We start from the raw sequence: 25,298 nt of genomic DNA, 5'->3' as shown, positions 1-25,298 counted from the left end.
TCTAGCAGCAATTAGCAGCCTCCCGAGTGACAAGGCACCTGGCCTGGATGGTCTGCCCGCTGCTTTTTATAAAGCGTTCGCCGCTCTTTTGAACCCACATCTCCCCGCAATGTTTAATGAATCCTTCGACACTGGAGTGTTCCCGCCGTCTCTCCGCGAAGCCTCGCTGACCCTTCTCCTCAAGCCCGATAAACCCGCTGATCGCTGCAAGTCCTACCGCCCCCTCTCCCTAATCAACATTGACAATAAGATCTTCGCTAGATTGATTGCCTCCTCTTCTTTTACTGATGCCCACCATTGCTATGCCCGATCAATCAGGCTTTATTCCGGGCAGGGCCACCTCACATAATCTTCGCACCATCTTTTCTGTACTGCACCAAATTAACCCTGATCTTCTGGCTGTAGCGGGGCTGCCTGACGCCACGAAAGTATTCAACACCCTGGAATGGCCCTTTCTCTTTTACGTCCTACCCAGAATGGGATTCAGTCCCCATTGTCTGCAGACCATTTGTTTGCTTTATACTGCACCAACGGCTCGCCTTCGGGTAAATGGACAGATTTCTGACCCTATCGCCATCTCGCGCAGTACGAGGCAAAGGTGTCAGCTGTCGCCCATGCTCTTCGCCATCGCAATGAAGCCCCTGGCTGCCTGGTTGAGACATCCCATACCCACAGGGGTATCGGTTTTTCATCTCGATCCCTCCTGGTCTCCATGTATGCAGACGATGTTAGTCTTTATGTCCGGCACCCTCAAGACAATCTGAGTCCCTCAGTGCGGGAGGTGATCCGGTTCGGTGGCCTATCGGGCGTTCAGATTAATTGGAACAAGTCGGTGCTTTTCCCCCTGACTGACACCGCTCACCCATTCACGCCGGATTGCCCTTTTGAATGGGCGGCTGGCCCCACGGGCAATCTGGGGATTTGGCTGAGCAGGGACCCGGACGAGCTCTGGCGCTCCAATTTTGGTCGGGGGTGGACTGGCTTAAGACTAAGGTCCCCCAGTGGAGTCTGCTCCCATTTTCCCTGGCGGGCCGAGTAGCCATAGCCAAGATGGTGGTGCTCCCCAAATTCCTTTACCTCTTTTCTAACATACACTTCCTATTTCTTTCGCCGCCTTCGGTCACTGCTTATGTCACTGATCTGGGCCGGGCGACAACCCAGGATTGCCTATGATGTTCTCACTCTACCCATGTCGGCCGGCGGGCTGGGCGCTCCAGATTTCAAGCTGTACGCTCTTTGCGCGCAGGCTAGTTTCCTCCATTTTTGGTTTCATCCTAACCCGTATCATCCTCACGTGGCAGTGGAGCTTGATGTCGCCTCCCCCTGGCCTCTTTCCACTGCACTTTTCGCTCCAGCGGCCCGTCCTCGGGCAGAGATAAACACTGTTAAGACGCTACGCTGGGCATGGCTACAACTCTGCCGACGATCTGGTCCTTCTCTTCTATCCGCTAACGCCGTACCTATCGCCGATCACCTGGCTTTTCCGCCCTTGCAGTCGTCCAGCATGTCTTTCCACGCTGCATCTTGTGGAGTAAAGACCATGGCGGATCTTTATCCGCACGAGTCCTTTTACGCCCTTCCTGAGTCCCCCTCCTTGATGGATACGCTTCTTTTCTATCAACTGCGCGCCACCTGTCAGAAATTGTACCCGACTTTCCCGAGTCCGCCGCCCACTTTCCCGGCACTGGACTTCGTGTATACTTCGGAGTCCCCGCGCAAGCTCGTCACCAGATTATATACTCTCGCGCTGGAGGCCTCCCCCATCTCATCAACCTGGGTGAGGGATGCGTGGAGCGCTGACCTTGGCATGGGCATCTCCGACGCTGACTGGTTGTACTGCTGTAATCAGACCACTAAGCTCTCCCCAAATTACTGGCTCCGATTGATCCACTTCAAGTTCTTGCACAGGTTCTATCGCACTCCGGCCATTCTTCACTGCTTGGGACTAAGTCTGTCGGACTCCTGCAGGAGATGTTCGGCGCCAGCCGCTGACTTTGCACACTTGTCCTGGCTCTGCCCGAGGGTGCAGGGGTTTTGGATAGAGGCTTGTGCTACGATATCGGAAATCTCTGGCACCGCTGTAGGCCCAGACCCCTGCTATGTCTTCTCGGGTTTGTCAAGCCATGTCCAGACGCCTCTCGTCGGCTCATTGCTATGCTCCTGCTGCTGGCGAGACGCAGGGTTGCAATATGCTGGGGGCGCCGTCCCACTCCTACTGTTGCGGACTGGCTTGCAGATGCGTCCCGTTGTCAAACGCTTCTTTCCGAATTTTGGGATCTGATACCTGCTAAATCGTGTCCTGTTGACATCTGGGGTCCCCTGGTTGCCTATCTCCTCTCCCGATCCTCCTCTAGTGGTGCTTTATCCCCTGCGCTCCCCGCCGGCCTCGGGTCCGCGGTGGCCGCAGTGGCGGCCAACACCTGATCTCCCCATTAATTCCCGTTCCATACATTCGCTGCCTGTTCTCCCTTCCGGCAACTGTCGCTCCCGCGCTCCCTGCCGGCCCTTGGCCCGCAGCGGCCGCCCGTGCTGGCGGCTGCCTGACCCTAGCCCTCTCCCTTTCTGGTCGAGCTACACCTATGATATTGGCGCTCCTACCTGGCTGCTGGTCACGCTCAGCGGAGCGGACATTGCGTTGGCATTGTGCCACCTCATCATTACCTGAGCGGATGGCCGGATGCCTCTTCAATACCCACTGTTTTACAAATTGCTGCTGTTGGGAATGATGTCGCCCTGCGTGGTGCTATATTTTGGAGCTCACGACTCATCAAGTGCTGTTGTACTGCATCTGTTTTTTTTTTCTCTCAAAAATGACAAATAAAGGTTTTAAAAGTATGTAAGAGAAACGGTGGGCACTTGAGTAAAAAAATACATGAATCTGCTACATGTTGCTATCATACGGGTACATATGACCCCCCTCGTGCCAGTAGGAAGTTTAACAAAGCTCTCTTTCGGGGATAGGTAGAGTGTAGCTACTTTTCTCACCGATGGATGAGCAACCCAGTGTTTGAGTTGTTTGTATCTAAATCTTTCAGATTTGTTTTGGTTAAATACACTTCTGCAGTCATTAAATGATGTAATGGTCTGTTTATAATACAAGTTGGTCTCTTATCAAGCAGTCTCCTCTGTGCCCGGTATCAAAGGTTCCTGGAGTGAGCAGTTGTGAAGGCAAAGTTAAGTGTATTAGGGTATAGGGTGAAAGGGTATGTAGTCAAGTTACATTTCTTGTTTAGTTCGTCCCTTACCGTGAAAGCGTGTTCCCTGTTGGGGTGTCTAAGTATGTTTGACAGTGTAGCAGCATTTGGCCTCCATATCAACAGTTCTAATTTTGAGATAGTATTATGATATATAAGTGTATCTGTCAGCCATTGGCTTGCACGTTATAAAGGCTCCTCTTTTTTTCTGCAACAGAGGGAGTACTCATTTTTTTCTCCATCAGGCTTCTCGGTAAGAACTTCCCGAGCAGCCTAATAGTTTTTTTGTTTACTGTAATGACGATCGACTAGCAGGACACACTGACGTAATTACAGCGAAAGTAAAATGAGCTGATGGGCTAGTTTTACTTTAAATGAATGAGTGCTCCGGGACATACTTCATCCCCGAGCACTGATTCTCTTGGGAAAAGTAGCGCTGGAAAGGGGAGAGTATCCAATGGTTCCTCTTCCCAGTAGATCCCTGCTTTGGGATCGCGACAGGAGAGCCTCAAACCTTTACTTAAAAACCCACTTTCCTCACATTTCTCTGAGACAACCTCAGGAGTCTGCCGCGTGCCTCAAATTTCCTACCACACAGTATTCCCTACTAGACTCCTGATAAAAATGGTACCTCACTTGTGTGGGTGGGCCAAGAGATCATGAAACAAAAGGACCGAAAGAGCTACGTGGAGCGGTCGGCATTCGGGGTAGCTTGTGGATTTGATGCTCATGCGCCACCATGGAAATCTACCAACCACAGGCATTTTTGGGAACTAGAAAACCAGTGGATTCCAGCGTGGTGTCCCCCTAGCTTGTCATACCCACAATGCCCTGCAATCCTCAAACTTTGCCTAAAATAACATATTTTCCTTGCATTTCTGTCATGGAAACTTGAGAATCGGGGTAAAAAAAGACTGATGATCTACGGAAGTTACCCCTACCTTGGGTTCCCCTAGGTGTTCTAGTTTTAAAAAATGTCCAAGTTTGCTAGGTTATCCTAGGTTCTGGCTGAGCTAGGGTTCAAAATCTACAGCTACCCACATTGGGGAAAAAAAGTTTGTTGTCCGGTGGAAAAATGTGATGCGGCCCTGTTGTGTTTTGGGCCATTTCCTGTCTCAAACACTAGGCCTACGCAAACAAGTGAGGTACTGTTCTTATTGGAAGACGTGGGTACATAGAATAGTAAAAGATTTGTGATTACCAATTGGATTTTACTGCAATTGTGGCTTAATGTAAGACAGTGTATGAAGACGTTTTGAAAAATGCCCTCTAAATCATATGCTAGTACAGGACCCCACAAATACAGAGATGTACAAATAACAACAGTTCCTAAACTCCTTTCTTGTGCCCCTTTCAGAAAGGCATAGGATTCATTGATACCCATTTTTCACTGTGCCCATTTCACGGTGTGAATTGGTCCATACTTGGTACACAATGAAACACCATTATATGGTGCTGCTCAGTTGTTGGCTGTGGGTACATTGGGTCCTTGAAAAACCAGCAAACCATATATAACCCCACCACCAAAACGGTTTAGTGGATGTAATGGTATATTGCTTTGCTAAATCAGCCATGGCGACAAAAAGTTATCGATGAAAATTTTTTCACAGATGGACGCTTATTCCTGCTCATTATCAATATTTCTTTAAATCTACAGTTAGCTTCCTCGGGGAAAAACTTGAGGAATCTAGACATATAACCTCTTGCCGAATGCAGAATTTTGAATACTTTCTATAAATCTATAGCTTTCCTGGAACACCCATGGGTTTCAAGTCTGTTTCAACCACAAACTGGAAGTGGGCTCAGAGCAGAATAAATAGGAGTAATGAGCTACCTCTGAAAAATGCCACAGTATCGCAAAACTGTGGTAAGAAACACATTTGGCTTTTTATTCAGCTCTGCATGTTCCTGGAAGCTGGTGACTTAAGCACAGAAAACAGTTAGTTGATGGACTTTTTATGGGAGAGAATAAAATACATGATCATCCGGAGCACTTTTTTTAAAACTATTTTATCTCTAAAAACTCAAAATGTAGCTATATTTTGCCTATATTCACAATTCCCTCTAGGGTAATGCACAAACCCTGGGTACCTTTAGAATCAACGGGATGTTGGGTAAAAAAGGACTCTAATTTGGCGTGGATACCTTATGAGGTCAAACATTTTTGGAGCCCTTAGCGCTAACTACCACAAAGAGTTAAAAAAAAAACCAACACTGAGGGGAAAAGGGCCCAGCAATTAAGGAGATAAGGGACACGTGATTTGTTGATTTTCTGGATCCATTTGCAGTCCTGACTACTATCACTTGAGTCTGGGCCGAACATTATTGGATGTTGCCTCCCTGTTTTCAAATATGCACCAGCTCAACAATGGATAACTGACATACGACATAACGTATTGTCGTTGATGTTTCAAACCTGTGTTCAAGTGTTATTTACTATACATCATAGCGTGTCTTCTTCAGGACTAAAACAGACCAAGGGTTAGCCTTACTTGTATTAAAAGAAAGACACATCTGGCGTGTCCAAAACAGTATCCATTAGTTATGTAACATGACATCTCAGACCACAGCCGGGGTTCACTTGATGGGCTAGGGTTATTTTTACCCACCTTTAATTATAGTCCTCTTGGCCCAATCATGGCTTCATTTAAAATATACTCCAGCAGCGCCTCGCTTGTCTGCTGTTCTCATGCGTGTCAGGAGACGACATTACTTTGTCCTATGTCCGCTATCCTTAGAATATGTAAGGAAGATATAAGGGTACACTGAACAAAACATTTTCAGGACACTTTGATTATATGTGGTTCCAAGGTCTCATGTTTGTGTATGTGATCACTGGGAGATTTTTGATTTTTAACTATGTAGAAGTTAATGTGATGTATTCTTTATGTTCTCTGGACAGCCGTTGAAAAGAGAAATATGAAAAGAGATAGATATACATGTTTTGATATATGAAAAATAATATATTTTAAACATGTCAATGCTTGTTTTGTGTCAGTGGTTTTTAGATATCATTATCTGGAAACATTTGTGTTATTTGGAGAAGTTTCACACATGTTTGAGGGATCATTTATAGGCCCTTCTTGTATTTAATGTTTAATAAAAAGCATTATTTTAAAATTTCCCTTGAGGAGATTTTGTACACCCGACATGCAGGTTCTGAGGGATACATGGTAACCCCTTTACATTTGATGATGAACCAGATTTCAGCAGCTAGTTTGAATAATCTAGACAACAGGACAAATAATGTAATCCTGTTTCTTGGACAAAGAACGAAACTTAGAAGCTCAATGCCAAAAGAAGCAAGGTCATAATGGGAATTTTAGTACTTCTGGGAAAGAAAAGAAGACACAAGCGTTCGTTGTTGAAGTGCACATACTTCGGTTGATGAGGCCCATCTCTCTCCTTCGATTTCTAGTAATGTTTGGAGAGCTAGGGGAAGCTTAAAACATGTTGACCACACACTGATTCCCTTCTCATTATAGATTGGTACACAGTGTCAACCCCAATTTTAACCATACCTACCTAGAAGCTAGAATAAAATAGTTGAGGCCCACTAGCTCGTATTTTTAATCACGAACACCCACTCCACCACACATTGCACCACACATAGTCTTCCACAATAAAGTGCTCCTATGTAACTCCGCAAGTCGCAGCACGCCCTAGTTTGTAAAGAGCTGGGATGGCCCTAATGATGAAGCATGTCACCGTGGGGAAACCCTGGCGAGTGAGGGGACTTTAAGACATTTTTCTTTCTTTCAGGCTTTTTCTGACCATATTGGCCAGAAGCCACTTTCTCAAGCTAGGTCTCAGAACCTGATACTTTAGGTTTATGTCTTGATTACACGTCTAGGAGGGTGACCTAGACTTATTTCCTCCTTCTCCTTCTTCTTTATGTATAGATATATAACACTGCATTTGTGCTAGGTATATACTCCTATATATTTAGACCTAGACTTAATCAGCTGCGTCCCACAAGCAGGGTGGGCCCCTTATCCAATGGGAGACCAACTTTCTTCTCGCCAGTAGCAAAAGCACTGCCACCAGTCCTCGCACAGATTTCGGTATCTTATCAACATAACCTAGTATTAAGACATCTAGCGCATTTGGAACTCACTATTCCACCACATGAAATGTTGTATCCAAGACTTACTTCAAGTAATATGCGATAATACGACACTCCCATACTAAGTAGAAGTCGTTGGCCTGGCACTCATGACAACTAAGACATTTGTGTGATCTGGTTCAATCAAAACTCTTCAATTTAGGAGGGGTGTAATACAATCTGTACAAATATTTGAAGTGCATGAGCTGAGACTAAGTGGTGATCATTCGGCTGGTGTGTGTTGGTTGGTTGGTTGAGGCTGGTAAGAGCAGTGGGTTGGGGTTTGAAGTTGTAAATGGATGCAATTTTGCTGTGGAAGTAGTCCAAAACGGTGTCGCAGAGTTCTTGAGAGGGGTGGATTGTGTTCTCCATGGCTGCTGGGTTGGAGAATAACTTGAATACTTGGAAGAGTTATTTTGTGTGGTTGGCCGCTGTTTGAGGCGGACTGTGATAGCTGTTCTCATGGATTTTTTGATGCGCCATTGCTGGTTGCGGAGGACAGCTTTGTGAGTGGCTCTTTTGGAGGGGTTCCTTGTGGTGCCTCACCGTTTCTAGAGTCAGCAACAGTTGTGCTCGGTGGTTCTGAGCTCTGATATGTACCAGCTGGCTTGTGTTGAGTTTTTGTTGGTTTCGCTAGGACGACTCTGTCATTGCATTCGTTGATCCATGCATAGAAGTTCTGGTGGCCTGATCAAGGTCTGATGAAGCCTTGGGTTAGGTGTTGCTGAGGGTCAGTGTCCACTGTGTCTGTTACCTTGCCCCAGCTGCAGTAGGTGGAGCTTTGGTGCATGGAGATGGTGTGCTGAGATGGTGAAGTGAATGATGATGTGGTCTTTCCAGGTGAATTCTGGGGCCTGGCTGAACTTCATTCTGCTGCTGGAGGTGAAAATGGAATTGAGTGTGTGTCTGGCTTTGTGCGTGGGTTCGCTAACCAGTTGGGGGAGGCTGATGTTGTTCAGGTTCTCCAGGGTGGAGGTGGAGTTGTTGGGATAGTTGACGTGGAAATTGAGTTCGCTGCGTAGGACGTAGTGGTAGGAGTTAATGGCTTGAGGAGCAATGACGTTAGAAATGGCGTTGCAGAAAGCCGGTCGAGGATTTGGGGGTCTGTATATGAGGGTGCCTCTTATGATGGTCTTGATGTTGGTCTGTAGTTGGTAGATGAGGTGTTCCGTGAGAGGTTTAGGGTAGTAGTTATTGGCGATGCATCGTATGGTATCCTTAAATATAACCATGCCCCCGCCATGTTTGTTGGTGCGGTCTTGCTGTAACATCTTGTATTAGTCGGGTGTTGCAATGGCGATGTTTGGGTTCGAGGAGGGATTGAGCCATGTTTCAGTGATGGAGGCGATGTCAGTGGAGTGGTTAGTGATAGTGTCACAGATTTCTGTGCCATACTTGCAGAGGGAACAGGAGTTGAGCAGGATGCATTGGAGAAGTTCCAGGTTGTTCTTGATCTTCTGGGCAGAGGTGTCGAGGGATACAGTGCAGGCTGGTGGGTGGCCCTGTGTTGCAAGAGAGGAGAATAGTCAGTAGTGGCAGGTGGTGAAAGACCCTTTGGTTGATCATGGGGAGAAAGTGCAGCAGATGTGTCAGTGTCTGCAGTCCAGGGCCACAAGCTACTTGGTGGTGTATCTGTTAGTGGTAAGCGGGCCAGGGTTCCTGGGTCTTGGTGTGGTCCAGGAATGGACGCCTCAGATGGACTTTGGCACTCCCGCTGCGGAATTCATTTAGTAGGTCCTAGGATGATGCTGGGTGTTGGTAGGCGTGCAACGCCAGGAAGAGGAAAGAAAGGAGCTGAAAGAGGCAAAGTAAAGGTCAGGAGCGAGCAGAAGGAAGCAAAATAAAGGTCCGAAATGAGCAGAAAGGCAAAATAACGGGGAAAAGTTACCAGAAAGAGGCAAAATAAAGGTCCGATTATAGCAGAAAGAGGCAAAATAAAGGTCAGAAACAAGCAGGAAGAGGCAGATTAACACGCAAAAGCGGTAGAATAGAGGGCAAAAGTGAGCAGAAAAACAATAAAAAAACAAACCAATAAGGCAGAAAATTCAGCAGAAAGCAAGCAGAAGAAAGGCAGAAAATGGAGGATAAACGAACAGAAAATGAGCAGAGGAGGCATAAACCGAAGGCAGCAGAGGGTGGCGGATTGCAGGTAAGTTGGACAGGAGAACTGTTGCAGGGTGGGCTGACACGAGTATCTGCTCGAGTCTGTTTATGCTGTGCGTTTGGACCGATTTGTGTTCTGGTGCGATATTCACAAGATTAACCCTGTAAAAACCAAGCTGCTTGATATTCTTTTTTTTTTCATTTAGTCGTTTTCCAAAGAAAGGCCTTTAGGTGGGCACATTAAAAGTTTGTTTGTTGGCACTTTCAACCAGGGGCGTAGGAGACACTAAAATTCTATGGGGGACAGGGACAACCTTGTGGACTTTCCGGTGACCCTATACAAATCACTGCCCGTTAAACGAATACAATTGCATACTTTTGAAATTAAATATTGAGACAAGCAGGCATGTAGTCACAGTTTGCTTCCACGCTTTATTGTTATTTACATTTACATAGAAATCAGACCAAATGTTAAAAAAGCATGTATATGAAGCTTGCATCTTCATGCAACAAGCAAACAAAGGTCCCTAACTTAGGGTGGGGGCATTTTGTTTGCAAGTGCATTATGGATTGAAAAGTACCTGCTGCTGTATTCCTGGTCTCCAGCAATTTTCAGGGAATAATAAAAATGTGAAGATAACTTTGATGATTAATGTTCTTTATTGAGAGAGATCAGAGGTTTGTCTAGTGGAAGTTTTGACTCATGGTAAGGTAGCCACAGTGGGGTAATATGCCTACTGCAAAGAATGTGTACCACGCAGATCACAAAATGCATATCATGCAAATAGAGCAAACAGAAGGAGATGATGGATGGAATGCTAAAACTTTTTAGACACTCACCCCCAGTCACAGATCTGGGTTGAATGCATCATCGTTTTTTGGCTCACTTTGCCAACCCAGTTCAGACACAGCTATATGCAAATCAGTCCCAGGATGCTTGTTTCCGGTCCAGGGAAGACATGGCTTGGCATTTCAGGCTGGACTGTTCTCATGAGGCACAGGGTCAAGACTGATTTGCATATAGCTGTGTCTGAACTAGGGTGGCCAAGTGAGCTAAAGAATGATGATGGATTCCACCCAGATCTGTGACTGGGGTGAGTGACTGCAAAGTGTCCATCATCTCCTTGTGTTTGCTTTGTTCACCCTAAGTTGGCAGGGTATGCCCAGATGTGGGACCCTTGCACACTTTGCCACTGGATTCAAGCTAGCCTGGCTGATGAGGGCTGTTAGCCCCAAACCAGACCCAGGATGCTTGTTTTTGGTCCAGGGAAGACATGGCTAGGCAGTACGGGCTGGACCGTTCTCATGAGGCACTGGGTCAAGACTGATTTGCATATAGCTGTGTCTGAAATGGGGTGGCAAAGTGAGTTAAAGAACAGTGATGGATTCAACCTAGATCTGTGACTGGGGGTGAGTGTCTGAAAAGTTTCAGCACTCCGTCCATCATCTCCTTCTGTTTGCTTTGTTCACCCTAAGTTGGCAGGGTATGCCCAGACGTGGGTCCTTTGCTCACTTAGCCACTGGATTCAAACCTGCCTGATGAGGGCTGATAGGCCAACACTGGTCCCAGGATGCTTGTTTCTGGTCCAGGGAAGACATGACTTGGCAGTTCGATGGATTCAACCCATATATGTGACTGGTGGTCAGTGGTCCGACCATCATCTCCTTGTGCTTGCTTTGTTCGCCCTAAGTTGGCAGGGTATGCCCATACATGGGTCCCTTGCTCACTTTGCCACTTGATTCAAGCTAGCCCGGCTGATGAGGGCTGTTAGCTTGAAAGCGGTCCCAGTATGAAAGTGTCTGGTCCAGGTAAGACATGGCTTGGCAGTTCGGGATGGACTGTTCCCATGAGGCACAGGGTCAAGACTGATTTGCATATAGCTGTGTCTGAACTGGGGTGGCAAAATGATCTAAAGAACGATGATGGATTCAACCCAGATCTGTGACTGGGGGTGAGTGTCTGAAAAGTTTCAGCTCTCCGTCCATCAGCTCCTTTTGCTTTATCATGTAAATAGGTCAGTGAGTTACTGCTTTTGCATGAGAGATTCTTTTGGTATTTGCAGTTTATAAGTTAAAATCTTAACAGTGATCAGTAAGCTATTAACCGTCATCAAAGAACTGCATGAAAACCTCAAGGTATAGATTAAAATGTTATGACTTTACCCCAGTCTTTCCTTATCCTAATATTTGAAAATGGGTTCATAAGGATACAAATCAATTCTGATTATTAAAGAGAACCCCCCAAATATGGTGTTATGTTTTTAATTCTGAGTTTGTACTTCTCTAGTGCTGCAAAGCCATCCTGTGCCCTGGGCACTCCCGAACGTTTTGCTGACTGGTACTGGTGGTACCTGACTCTGACTGACCAGGCCCAGAACCAGTGCTATTCTGAAAGACTCTTAAAGATACTGTGAAACACCTACATGCACTAGGGTACACTGTGGGTTAGGGTACCCTTTGATTGGCATGACCTATAAGGCCCTAGTACATAATAGGGCAGGGGGATGAGAACTACATTTAAGTCACTAGTATATAATAGGACATGGCAGTTTAGAGGCCAGCAGCCTTTCTGCACCTGCATGTGTGCACTGCTGGAGCCTGAGGACAGTTTAAAAGTAGCCCTGTGTTGTAGGACTGCTTTTAAAATGCAAATTGTGCCCAATATCGACTTTTGGGTTTCGGGAACTTTCAAAATGATGAACTACAATGTTGGGGCAACATTAAGTTAAGTGGAAAAATGTTTCCACTTAACTATGGCTGTATCATACATGCCACATAAAACATCATTTGCTGCATAATCTAACAATTTCATCCAAAGCAATTTTGTAGCTCAAACTGATCAAAAATGACTACAAGAAATGTGACTTATGTTGCTGCTGCATTTGTATGTTACACAGGTACTAATGAGGAAAAAGCTCTGCAGAGGCTCTTAGTATGTATACATATATCAAAATAATAAAGTATAAAATGTACCGCATTATGCTGCAGCCTTTTTATTGTTGCATAATTTAGTCAACACTGCAACATCATTTTGCCCTCCATTGCTGCCTAATTCCAGTGGCCCGAAAATAGGTTGCACATGTTAAAAGTGTTTGTGCATGAAGCAGAGACCATGACGTTTGAAAACTTAGGGGCTGATTACGATGGCAGGTGGACTTCAGTCCGTCTGCCATCGAATCGGGGAATGGGACCGGTGGCCTGCAAGGTGGCGGCCCCACGATAGGCATTACAATGCGACTGCCACTAGGGCGTTCGCAGTACCTATCTTTTACATTGCAGCAGGTGCTGCTGGCTGCATCATCCACTGCAATGTAAAAAAGAGACAGGTTACATATATCAATGCACTATGTGGCAGGCACAATGCAGTGCCTGCCTCATGATGCAGTGATATGTAGGGGGGGCATCATAGGTGACCCCCAGGTCCGATGTCTGGGGGCTGGGGGGAAAGGGGTATGAACCCCCAATGTCCCTTTCCGTCATCTTTTCCATGGTGTGTGAACCGCCATGGATAGGCTGGCGGGTAAGAGACATCGTAATCCCTACTGCGGTGCACCAGAACCAGGACCACAAGCTCCTCCGCTGCACTGGCGGGCTCAAGGTGCCCATCGGGTTTGTGGTGGCTGGTCTTTCCGATCGCCAGGGAACAGCCTGCCATTATAATATGGCGGGCGGTGATGCAGTCACCGATGGCGGCGCCACCGATGAGGTGACGTGGTGGTCCCACCGCCATTATAATCACCCCCTAAGTTTGGTGTGCGTGCAAATCCTACATTGCCAACCCCTGGTAAGTTGCACTACTACTGCTGAAAAAGGCCAATGGAGGTACCAATGGGTGAGGTGGACTGGCCTCAAGGGTCTTGTAACCTCAGTGACAGAGTCACTGCTGCACTAGGTTGTGCTGCTTGGTAGGTCTGCCCGCAAGGCTGGAGGTGAACTGCAGTATGGATTGTGGTGGACAGGCCTTCAAGGTTAACTCACACTTGCCACTGTTAGGGTCCACCTGCGGATGCTAAGACACCAGGGCTTCTAAGGTCTATCGGGCCTTCTAAGGTGTAGCATCGGAATAAGCTCTGTCAGGAGTGTGGTCTGATGGACTGGTCATGAAGGCTGAACATGGTTCTCCAGGTCCAAATTCAGCAGCTCTGGACAGAGTGCCACATCCTCTCCCACACTGAACACCATTCTACCCCACAGAGAGAATCTCGCACTGCCTTCGGCTACATCTCAATTGTGCTGCGACTAAATTCAAATTATGCACTAGACAACAGTATAATTCTGCCTGAGAAAAAAAATTAGTAACACCCTGGAAAAAGCAAACACTCATAAGGAATGCAAGAATAAGCAAAGCATGTGAACTGTAATCAGTAACAACATGGTTACCTTAACGGTTTTAAACTCCTATATGACTACAGGACCAGGAAGGGACCAGTTTAAATGTCCTTTGCTTATATCCTTACAAAATGTAAAGTTTGGATTTAAAAAAAAGACTGCCTCCCCAAATACAGAGCCGCTCTGCACATTTTATAAGCTAAAATAATTAAAACAGTTGAAAACTATCATATTAAACGTTTCTACTCCACCCATCGACCAGGTATTGCAGTACCTTTAGGAATGGTGCACTTCCCCACCCTGGGAAAATAATGTTGTTCAAAGAAAGAAGATAAAAAGAAAGTAGCGCTTTTACTGGCAAACTCTGCAAAGTGGTACTAATGTGTGTGGGTGTAAATAACAATCTGGCCTCTCTGTATTGTTTTATATAGGTATTTAATAATATTTTCTCTCCGATGTTGTTCTTTGGAGTAGAAAACAGTCAGAAAATGAGGACATTTCCAGCCAAAGTGTTCCGCTCTTTTTTGGATCCATATCACCGGGGAGCAAATAAAGAAAAGGAGAGGCAAGAGAAAGTATGGAAGAGCGGTCTCTTCAAATCACACAAGTGAGGAAGAGGGAGACCGAGAGAGAGCATGAATAGAGAGAGAGAGGGCTGGAGGGCGCTACCTAGGGTGACCAACCGTCCGTAAATTTCACGGACAGTCCGTGATTTCGGCCGTCTGTCCGTTGTCCGTGAAGGAATCTTTAACGGACGCCATTTGTCCGTCATTTTAACCGGGCACCGGTTGCTCCAACCCTAAAGCCGGCACAGCTTGCACCCACCTCTTTTCTTCACTCCGATGCTGCACCAAAGCTCCTCAGATGCCCGCAGCATTGGAGAGGCACAGCGGGATGGCTACCCTCACACCTCCAGCCCTTGATGAGCTGTTAAGAGGTGCTTCGAAGGTGACTGAGAGGGAGGGGCTGCAGCTTCAGGAGCAGCGACATCTATTCAGATGCAAACAGCCCTGAATGTGTCATGTCTCTGCTATTTAGAGGGGGGCTCACACATTCCATTTCTATCTACCCAGGGCCCCAAACATCCGAGACTAGGCCAGATGACACCCCTGATTACACCACACCGAGGCAGCACGTGGTTCTCTTCACAGAGCGTAATTACTGTCACTAAATTGTAAGCAAACCTCGATTCTTCAAACATGCAGTCTTTAATGTAATAAAATAAAGAAATGGCACAATCGCACCCACACTGATTAACAAAGTAAGGAGGACAATCAGTTAAATCAGTTCTCTTAGAGTATCTCCTGTAAGTACTGTACATCACAGTGGGAGATGGCATTTTGGACAGAGAGCTTGTCTTCTTGTTGTCTTGTGCAGGAGAGGAGCCCAAGATGATACTAGAATACTGCATGCCCACCCCTGTGTTCCCTCTCCTGTGATGGCTCCTGCCCTACCCCCATGTGGTGGCTCCAGTCCACCCCACGCCTGGGATGGCTCCTGTCCCCCCCCCCCACCTGTGATGGCTCCTGTCTCTCCCTGTGGTGGATCCTGTCTCCTCTCTGAGTGGCTTCTGTCCCAGTCCTTGGAACGGTCCCTGCAGCGAGGGTGAAGTTCTTGATGGGCCTCTTCTCAAAAGGACTCAGCTCAAAATTAATATGGAAAGGTCGACGAGTAAGTAAGTGAAGGGACGGGTGAATGGCTGGATGAATTCGTGAAAGGGTGAATGGATGAATGAAAGATTGAATAAATGGCTAATGAGAGAGGATCGATGGATTGGTGAGTGAGGGAAAGGATGGAGAGAAAATGTAAATAGCTGGATGTATGGGTGGAAGGGTAGCTGGATGATGGATGAGGGGAAGGATGATGGATGAGGGGAAGGATGATGGATGAGGAGAAGGATGGATGGATGGATGGAGGGGAAGGATGGATGGAGGGGAAGGATGGATGGATGAGGGGATGGATGGATGGATGGATGGATGGAGGGGAAGGATGGATGGATCAGGAGAAGGATGGATGGATGAGGGGAAGGATAAATGGATGGGATGGATGGATGAGGGGAAGGATGGATGATGGATGAAAGGAAAGATGGATGAGGGGAAGGATGGATGGATGGATGAGGGGAAGGATGGATGGATGAGGGGAAGGATGGATGGATGGATGAGGGGAAGGAAGGATGGATGGATGGATGAGGGGAAGGATGGATGGATGGATGGATGGATGGATGGATGGATGGATGGATGGATGGATGGATGAGGGGATGGGTGAGGGATGGATGGATGGATGGATGGATGGATGGATGGATGGATGGATGGATTAGGGGATGGATGGATGGATGAGGGGATGGATGGATGGATGAGGGGATGGATAGAGGGGAAGGATGGATGGATGGGTGGGTGAAAGGATGGATGGATGGATGGATGGATGGATGGATGATGAGGGGAAGGATGGATGATATGATATGGGGAAGGATGGATGGATGGATGGATGATGAGGGGATGGATGGATGGATGAGGGGGTGGGTGAAAGGATGGATGATGAGGGGAAGGGTGGATGGATGGATGATGAGGGGAAGGGTGGATGGATGGATGATGAGGGGAAGGATGGATGGATGATGATGAGTGGGTGGGTAGAAGGATGGATGATGAGGGAAAAGGATGGATGGATGATGAGGGAAAAGGATGGATGGATGATGAGGGAGAAGGATGGATGATGAGGGGAAGGATGGATGATGAGGGGAAGGATGGATGATGAGGGGAAGGACGGATGGATGGATGGATGGATGGATGATGGGTGGGTGAAAGGATGGATGGATGGAGAGCCGGTGGGTGAAAGGATGGATGGATGATGAGTGGGTGAAAGGATGGATGGATGATGAGTGGGTGGGTGAAAGGATGGATGGATGAGTGGGTGGGTGAAAGGATGGATGGATGGATGAGTGGGTGGGTGGATAGTGGGTGGGTGAAAGGATGGATCAGTGGATTGGATGGTGGGTGGGTGAAAGGATGGATGAGTGGGTGGGTGGATGGTGGGTGGGTGGATGGTTGGGTGGATGATGGGTGGGTAGGTGGATGAGTGAAATGATGGATGGATTGATAAGTGCAAGGGTGAATGAATGGAGTTATGAGTGAAAGGGTGGATGTAAGGATGGATGAGTGAGTGAAAGGGAGGGTAGATGGACAAAAGGATGAATAGATGTGTGAAGGAGTGAAATGATAGATGGATGAGTGATAGGATCAATGGATGGATTCATGAGTGGATGAGCAGATGGATGGATGGATGGGTGGGTGGATGGATGGATGGAAGGATGGCTAAGAGAAAGGGTCGATGGAGAGAGAAAGGGAGGATGGATGGATGACTAAAATAGTGGATGGGTGGAAGGATTAGTAAGTGAAAGGATGGCTGGATTGGTGAAAGGGTAAATGGCTGAATGGATGAGTGAATGGATGGATGGCATAAAGAGTGGATGGATAAGTGTACAGATGGATAGGGTGAAATGGTGGATGGATGGATGGATGGATGGATAATGGAGATGAGTGAAAGGATGGATGAGGGGATGGATGAAGGGATGGATGAGTGAAATGATAGATGGAAGGATACATGATGGATAGGTTTGCAAACGGTTGAATATGTTTGGAAATGGCTGGGCTTACTTATATACTATTGCGCGACCTCTGATGTGTCTGTAAAACGTACCTATTGTCCTGAAGTTTTGTCCTGAATTTTGACCTCCTGTCCTGAATTTGTGTCCTGAATTTTGACCGTTTGTCCTGAATTTTTACACTCACCGTCCTGAATTTGCACCAATGCCAGTTGGTCACCCTAGCGCTACCAGAGGCAGACCAGGAGAAGTGGACACTGTCCTTGCCTTCTCGGGGCATGAAGGCAAAGTGTTTTTTTACCTTCTCGCCCTTCCCAGAACCGGAGCCTTACTACAGCATAACAAAAGGGCAGAGGCCGGGTGGCCTCTATGACTGCAGCAGGGCAAGTGCGGGGCCATTAGGTAGCGCTTTCACGCGCTAATGGCCCTGCGATTAACAGGAGGGCGAGGGGTAATTATTTTGTCTCCTCTCCCGTCCCCCGTGTCCGCTCCACTCCAAAATCTGGGGGGGGGGGGGACATATCCCCCGCGTCCCCCACACTTCCTACGCCCATGCTTTCAACCTTTCTGCGTTTGCCAGACCGCCCTTTGTTTAAATCACTGGTTATGATGAGATTTATAACCAGTTTGACACACGTTTCCTCTCAGACCGGTTTTGATGCCACAGTGGGACCTTATTTTGGTCTTAACGTTTCTCATGTGCACATCAGTCAAACTGATGCTTTGCTCCTTGTGCAATTGCCTGACTTTAAAGAATGTGTTCCTCATCAAGATTACTTCAGTTCGTCATGTGCGTGATCTTCAGGCACTGTTGATTTAATAACCCTACACCACCTTTTTCCTGGACAAACTGGCAAGAAGATCACCAAAGTCCCTCAGCACCAAAGTCCTTTCCACATGGGGCAATCCATCACCCTGTCAGCGTTCTTTCCTTCCTGTTCCCTCCTTCCACATCTTTTATGAGAAGGAGAGGCTTCGCCGGTTGTACTACATGATGTGGAGGATCATCTTTTTTGTGGTTCTCTGGGATTACAAAAGGGGAAGGCTATGAGGAAGAGGAACAAGGTGGCTAGCCATCGGCATCAAAATCTGCTATGCTCTTGCAACAATTTTTTAGAACTCGTTCAAGCAGTTCTAAGGCTATGACCACTGTTTTGGCCCTTGGAGGGCCTATCTGTGACATCTGCCAATCTGTGACATGGGAATCGGTGTATGCATTCACGAAGTACTACAAACTTGACAGCCAGGTCTGCAAAAGGAACATTTCGCTCACTCACGACTATAGAAGCTACTGGATTGAGTTTACTCCGCAAACACTCCACCTGGGAAGTTCTGCTTTTGTGTCTTTTCTAAGGCATGGATTCTACATTTAGAAGTATCCATGAGAAGAACAAGATTCTTACCTTTTGATAATGCTGTTTCTGGTGGATAAACTGTCTAACCACATATCCCTCACCACCCTCCCTGGTTCTGCAGAGTGGCCCCTTTTTACATTTAAAAAGGTCTCAAATTAAGAATCAGCACTATTGTACCATCAGTTGTTAACAACTATGTGAAGTAGGGCACACAAAGGATGAAGCTCCACTCTGACACTTCTGGGTGGTACGGAGCGAGTGCTTGGCTGTACTGCGCCACCTAGCGGAACGCAGGAGCATTGCTCTAGAAAATTTAGCAGATCCATTCTGGCACATGGACGGAATTCTAAACTAAGGAATCTCCACTAGAAAGAGGGTTATCCGAGGTGAGGAACTAGTTCATCTGCTTTTTTAAATGCCATGATTTTTAACTGGTCTGACAATCCTTTACATTTGGTTGAGGGACAACGTCTGTGGCAGTGCTGTTCTACTAGACTTTTCCACTTTACTCTCTACCCTGTCAGAAAACAAAATGTGGTTGATGATTGGAGCACACAAGTTGACATCACCTCAATAGATAACTTACAGATTTACATTTAGGTATCTCGTTGGAGTTTATAAAGACAAAGATCTTCTAAATCCTAAAATCTTGCACACACTTTAATCTGCTTCACAGGAGATTAAAGCCACTTCTGTCAATATCTTCAGTTTTTCAAAATGTAATTCCACAAAATAAGGCTTTACAAATGTGTTTGGATCTACGTAGTGCATAGAAGATACCTTTGTCTCCCACCATACCAAAGTGAAAAATAATTAAAGGATGAATTATTCCCTGGTAAGTGAGGTACGTTATAACAAGGCTCAAGCTATATGATCTCCCCTATTTATGATAATTTGAACTTGTAAACCATGCTATATTTCCTAGTAAGCTTATTGGTGTAAGGTCTTCTGATGCATCAATGGAAGTGGTCTGTTATAACAGACTACAGAATAAATTATAAAGAGTACATTTCATTTGTTACATTTAACCTTAATTACCTTCTATTAAAGGAACGCGCGCGTACTACAGTGCATTCATGTATTTGTCTTGGGATGTCAGCAGCCTATTCTCGTGAGGAGAAGTGAATAAATAGTCTTTAATGTTAACAATAAATGCTGACCGTTATGGACTCTTTAAAGAGCCGGCTGCCATGTTGGGGTTCATACACTGGGGATGTGATTTTCTGAAAGTCTGCCAGAGAATCTTCAGAGCAGAAGAACGGCGCACTCCGTTTGCTCTGCAGGCATCCGTATTATATTGAAACACTTAAGATGATTTTCCCAGGAGATGAAACAAACTTTATGTATTCTATATCTGAGATGCGTTTTAACTGATTGCACTGCACCATTAAAGCTATTGTTGTTTGTATTTGTATTGGAAGGCCCTGATCGATGAAGATCGACTTTTATCAAGGTTAGAAGCCATGGGAAACCAATTACAAGCATGTTCAAAAGTAAGTCATTTATTGTAAATAACAGCACAATTGTAATCTGGTGCCTCTGACGTTCCAAAGTTTTTTTTTTCTGTTTTTATTTTGTGGTTTTGTACGCCTTATAGGCATAACTCTTAAGTTTATTTTTTAGAATTTAACATGTTTATTAGCAAGTACCACGAGAATTAAAGCTTCAGAGTGTTGAGCACCTTTGTGGCAGCTTTTTGTATATTGCAAGACCTTGAAATGCCATCCATTCACAATTAAGCTTAATCAAAAGTAGTTACCCCTGTGCATGTCCCTTTAACGTAATGAGATTAATAGGCTAGCAATGGCAAGAATTACAAGTTTTTCAAGTTGAAGTAACTTAATGCTATGCTAGTTTTGGACAATGAGATAGATGTTTTACTTTACCCCTCGTAATATTCTCTATCGTGGATTGCTTACCATGTGTCAGTTCTATGCAAACAAGAATCATATATATATATATATATATATATATATATATATATATATATATATATATATATATATATATATATATATATATATAATCTCCAAACTCCTTTATAAGAAAAGGAATCAGCACTGTGAGTCAGGGTATCGCCCCCTGTTTATTCAGTCAGGTTGCACAGGAACATCAGAGAGACGCGTTTCGGCAGTAACATTGCCTTTTTCAATCTGAGGTGCACCATTTTAGATATTTTTATACTTAAAATAAATCAACATAAACGAGGAACTATTTATAGCAGCAAAATTAAAGACGTGTACACACTGCAGAGAGACAATACGAACTATATGCAAAAAAGACCACTTCAGCTTCTCAGTGTTTAGTAACAACAAAATGAATACTCATCTTGAGTTATCATATAAATACTGCTAAGCGCTGTTCTTGGGGTTTAAACGGTGTTCTCTTTAGTCTTTCAAAGTCCCATCAATCTCCTTTCTGGCTCATGTCAAAAACTGGACTGGAATATAATTAGTCCTTCAACTGAAAAACCGGCATTTTAGTTTCTTTAAATTAAACCAAACACCACCCACTAAAATAAAATGTAAAACAATCGTGCTCACACGGATGACCCCTTTAATTTATTTAAGTACTGCTGTCATATAAAGAGTTGTGGAAGAGGTGTGGCGGAGCAGCCATAGTGAATGACTGCGGACTACAGGGTTCAGGGTTAGATCCCCGGTGCCGGCTGCAAGTTAGCCCAGCACCATGTGACCCTGGGCAACAGCTCACTTAATCTTCCCGACGGCCCCCAGTGCCGGGACGCCACTTTGGAGGTAGCTGTGCGCTTTACAAATACTGGTATTTCATTTATTTCATAAATAAAACATTTCTCCTTTTGGGATAGATCTTGTGCCATATACATATACATATACATATACATATGCATATACATATACATATACATAGATAGAGATAGATATATGTATATATAGATATATGCAAAAATAAGGAGAGAACTGTGTTCTGAGAACTACCCAGTGTTCTCTCCTATTTTTTTGCATATAAGAACTACCCAGAGTTCTCTCCTTATTTTTTGCATTTGAGAAATACCCAGAGTTCTCTCCTTATTTTTTGCATAATTTATGCGTTACACTATGCCTGAAAGGGTTTTGTTTTAAGATATATATATATATATATATATATATATATATATATATATATATATATATATATACCCAGAATTCTCCCCTTTTTTTTTTTTGCTTATGAGAACTACCCAGAGTTTTCTCCTTATTTTTTGCTTAATTTATGCGTCACTCTATGCCTGAAAGGGTTTTGTTTTGAGATTTATATGTATGTATATGTATATATATATATATATATATATATATATATATATATATATATATATAGACACATATATATATATATATAGACATTTTTCACGAGTGCATTACGGAAGATCTGAAAAAGTTAAACCATGCAGTGCAAAAAAGACAGCAGCATAAAAAGAAAAATTACAAATTGACTGAGTACACCAACTTGATGAAAAAATTGTCAGAAAACTAGGAGGTAATAATTAATAAATCTGTCAAAGGGGGTAACATTGATTTATGGCCAAGAAAGGAATATGTGAAAGAAGCCATGAGACAATTGAAAGATGCACATTGTTATACCAAATCGAATGGAATACAAAAAAGCGAAAGAGAAAATAAAAAAGCTGTTGTATGAGTACAAAAGAAATGGTTTAATATCTACAGCAGAATTCAATTTTTTCAATATTGAACATCCGGTAATTTCTATTCTTTATTTGATACCGAAGGTGCGTAAGATGGTCTCACCAGTTCCAGGCAGGCCTATAATATCCGCTATCAACAGCATGGCGGAACATATCTCCCAATACATAGATTATTACCTCCAAGATCATGTAAAAAACCACCCTAGTTATGTGAGGGATACGGGGGATTTTTTAAACAAACTTGGGACTATCAAGTGGGAGAGTGATTGGTGTCTAATTACATTAGACATTGAATCACTTTACACAAGTATTCAACATGAGGCGGGCCTACAGGCAGTCAACTATTTTCTTGGCACAAAACCGTGTGAATATTATGGGCACAATAAGATGCTGAGTGAGTTGACTGAGTGAGTTGACAGAACAACAATTTATTTTTATTCGATAAAGAAATTTGGAAACAAGAAAGAGATGTAGCAATGGGATCCTGTTTCTCCCCCAGCTATGCGTTCCTGCACATTGGCTGGTGGGAGAAACAGGTCCTTGACAGCACACCCAACAGACACCGAGTGAAATATTGGCTGCGCTTTATAGACAATGTTTTTGCGATATGGGATGGAGATCTGGCAAGTGCGCAGGATTTGTTAATGATCTGAACAGTAATTCCTGTAATTTACACTTCACTTCGAACATTAGTCAATCAACAGTAGAATTTCTAGACGTACGTATCAGTCATGAATAACAATTTGGAAACAACCCTTTTCAGGAAAAAAAACTGCCGGCAACAGTATTGTGCGTGCTAGCAGTAGCCATCCTCGACACCTCATTGACAGTATTCCGTTGGGAGAACTGCTGAGATTAAATCGCATCTGCAGCTCCACACAAGAATATGATAAATGTGCAAAAGAGATGATGGATAGATTACAAGATAGAGGGTACTCTAAAGCAATCTCTCAAAAGCCTTAGGGAAGACAAGGGATCGAACACGAGAATCATTACTAATCCCCAGGGCCAAACTGGTAAACAATGAAGAGGAAAGTCCTAGACTAATAACCACTTTTAGCAGACAAGAGAGGGAAATCCAATCCATTGTCAGAAAGAATTGGCCGATCATGCTCACTGACGGTGTAATAGGCAGTAGATTGTCTGAGTCACCTACGATAACTTTCAGAAGAGCAAGAACTATGAGGAGTCAGTTGGTGAGGATGAGCCCAGAAATTAAAACTGAAGGTACATGGTTAAAACTTAGAACAGGGTTTTTTTAAATGCTCATTTTGCAGAGCATGCAAATTCGGAGTTAATACAGCCCATTACACCACTCTATTCTCGAACACAAGTGTAGCCATCGAGGGCAGCTATGGATGCCGCACTGAGTATGCTGTGTATGTTCTGACGTGCACCTGTGGATTACGCTACGTAGGTAGCACCAAGCTACAGGTGCACGTCAGAATTTTGCAGCATCTCAGGGCCATAGTTAATAACGATGCGGCGTATCCTGCTGCGAGGCACTTCAGAGTAACACATAACAACCTGAAGTGTCTGTCTAACTATGTAATCAATGCGGTAGCACCATTAAGGAGAGGTGGCGATAGAGAAAAACTGTTAAGAAAACTGGAAACTTGCATGATTGTTGAGTTAGACAGTAAAAATCCAAATGGGTTAAACAATACGGAAGATTTGCATCACTATTTATGATTTGCATTATCTATGGATAGATGCATGTGTGTTCATGTTTGCAAATATGAGTTGTCTAGGACTATGTGAAGTTACTGTAAAGTTCTCAAAAAAAATATTAGCAACTGTTTTAGAACAGCATATATTATATCCGTGTAACTTATTTTGATTATGGTTGTAACATGATCCTCAGAAACCGCAAGCAATTTTTAATATAATGTTTTGTCACAATGTATATGTTGTTTACTTTTATGGGAAAGTAATGTTTGACACTTTTTGCACTTAAAATTCATTATGCACTTTATAGTTAGGCCTCGATTTAGCAAGATCAGGATGTGTGTCAATATATTTGACAAAATGAGAGACTGATTACATTTCTGAAGTGGCTTTTTTCAATTTTATATACAAAACAGGAGGTTATTCTCGGATACAAAACATTATATCATTGTGCATTTATGCAGGAAGATAAACTCCTTTACAAAGCAAAACAAACTCTAATTTTAAATGTGTAGTGCATTATTTCAGACATATGCTAAACCAGAGGTGGTCACTGTAACAATTATGTCTGCAGGTTTTTAGTTAACTGACTCCTTTAGTGTACATAGTACAATAGTTACAGATATACACACCGATTCATCCAATTAGTGGTAAGCTGCGGAGCAGTGCATTTGACATAGGATTTGTATATGTAATTTTAAGAATTGTATTTATGGATTTTAGGCAGTTTGCACATATTTATATATTTATATAATTAAATGTATGGATATTTATATATTTATTTTATAAATTTGCACTGACTACAGAAGAGCGATATTTGCACATTTAGGCATTTATGCCGATTAGGAGTTATGTTTACAGCTAAATTGATATGGCTACAATAGAAAACGAAATAACAAGAATGTACATGAATTGACTGATCAGCAAAAGGCAAAGGGCACTAGGCACAAGTATGTTTTCTATGTTTATTATAAGGTGAATCGCATGATTTTGTGCACTATGGGTGGTCACTTTCTTCAAATTTATTAGTAACGACATGCTGCTGTTTCCTTGTGTGAGCAAGAGCACGGCTGTGCTTGAAACGTGTCGCAGCAGAGTGGAAAAACTGTAATGTTCGAGGCATGTGGGCTGCTGAATTCATATCTGTGCATAGATCGCCGCCTAGTGTTGGGTCCGGATGATTGCATATTGTTGTCCTGGAAGAGTCTTCGAAGTATCACAAGATAGGTGGCTCCTCCCCTCGACTACAGTGCGCATGGGCATCCTCTCCATCCTCAGATTGTTT

The 25,298-nt window shown here is 44.3% G+C and overlaps 1 protein-coding gene across 8 annotated transcripts in view; it reads left to right on the top strand.

The window, feature by feature from the left end:
• SLMAP (sarcolemma associated protein) overlaps window positions 1-25,298 on the top strand; it is a 1,163,639-nt gene that overhangs the window by 304,176 nt on the left and 834,165 nt on the right. For all 8 annotated transcript variants that reach the window (XM_086939108.1, XM_086939110.1, XM_086939104.1 and 5 more), the window contains exon 7: window positions 20,106-20,177. In XM_086939108.1, coding sequence (XP_086795234.1) covers window positions 20,106-20,177 — 72 coding nt within the window. The remainder of the gene's footprint in view (window positions 1-20,105; window positions 20,178-25,298) is intronic.

The sequence above is a fragment of the Lissotriton vulgaris genome, chromosome 9, assembly GCF_964263255.1.
Source record: "Lissotriton vulgaris chromosome 9, aLisVul1.2, whole genome shotgun sequence".
Taxonomy (NCBI): Eukaryota; Metazoa; Chordata; class Amphibia; order Caudata; family Salamandridae; genus Lissotriton; species Lissotriton vulgaris.
Note: the sequence above shows the minus strand (reverse complement) of the source record. Positions and strands in the feature narration are given on the sequence as shown.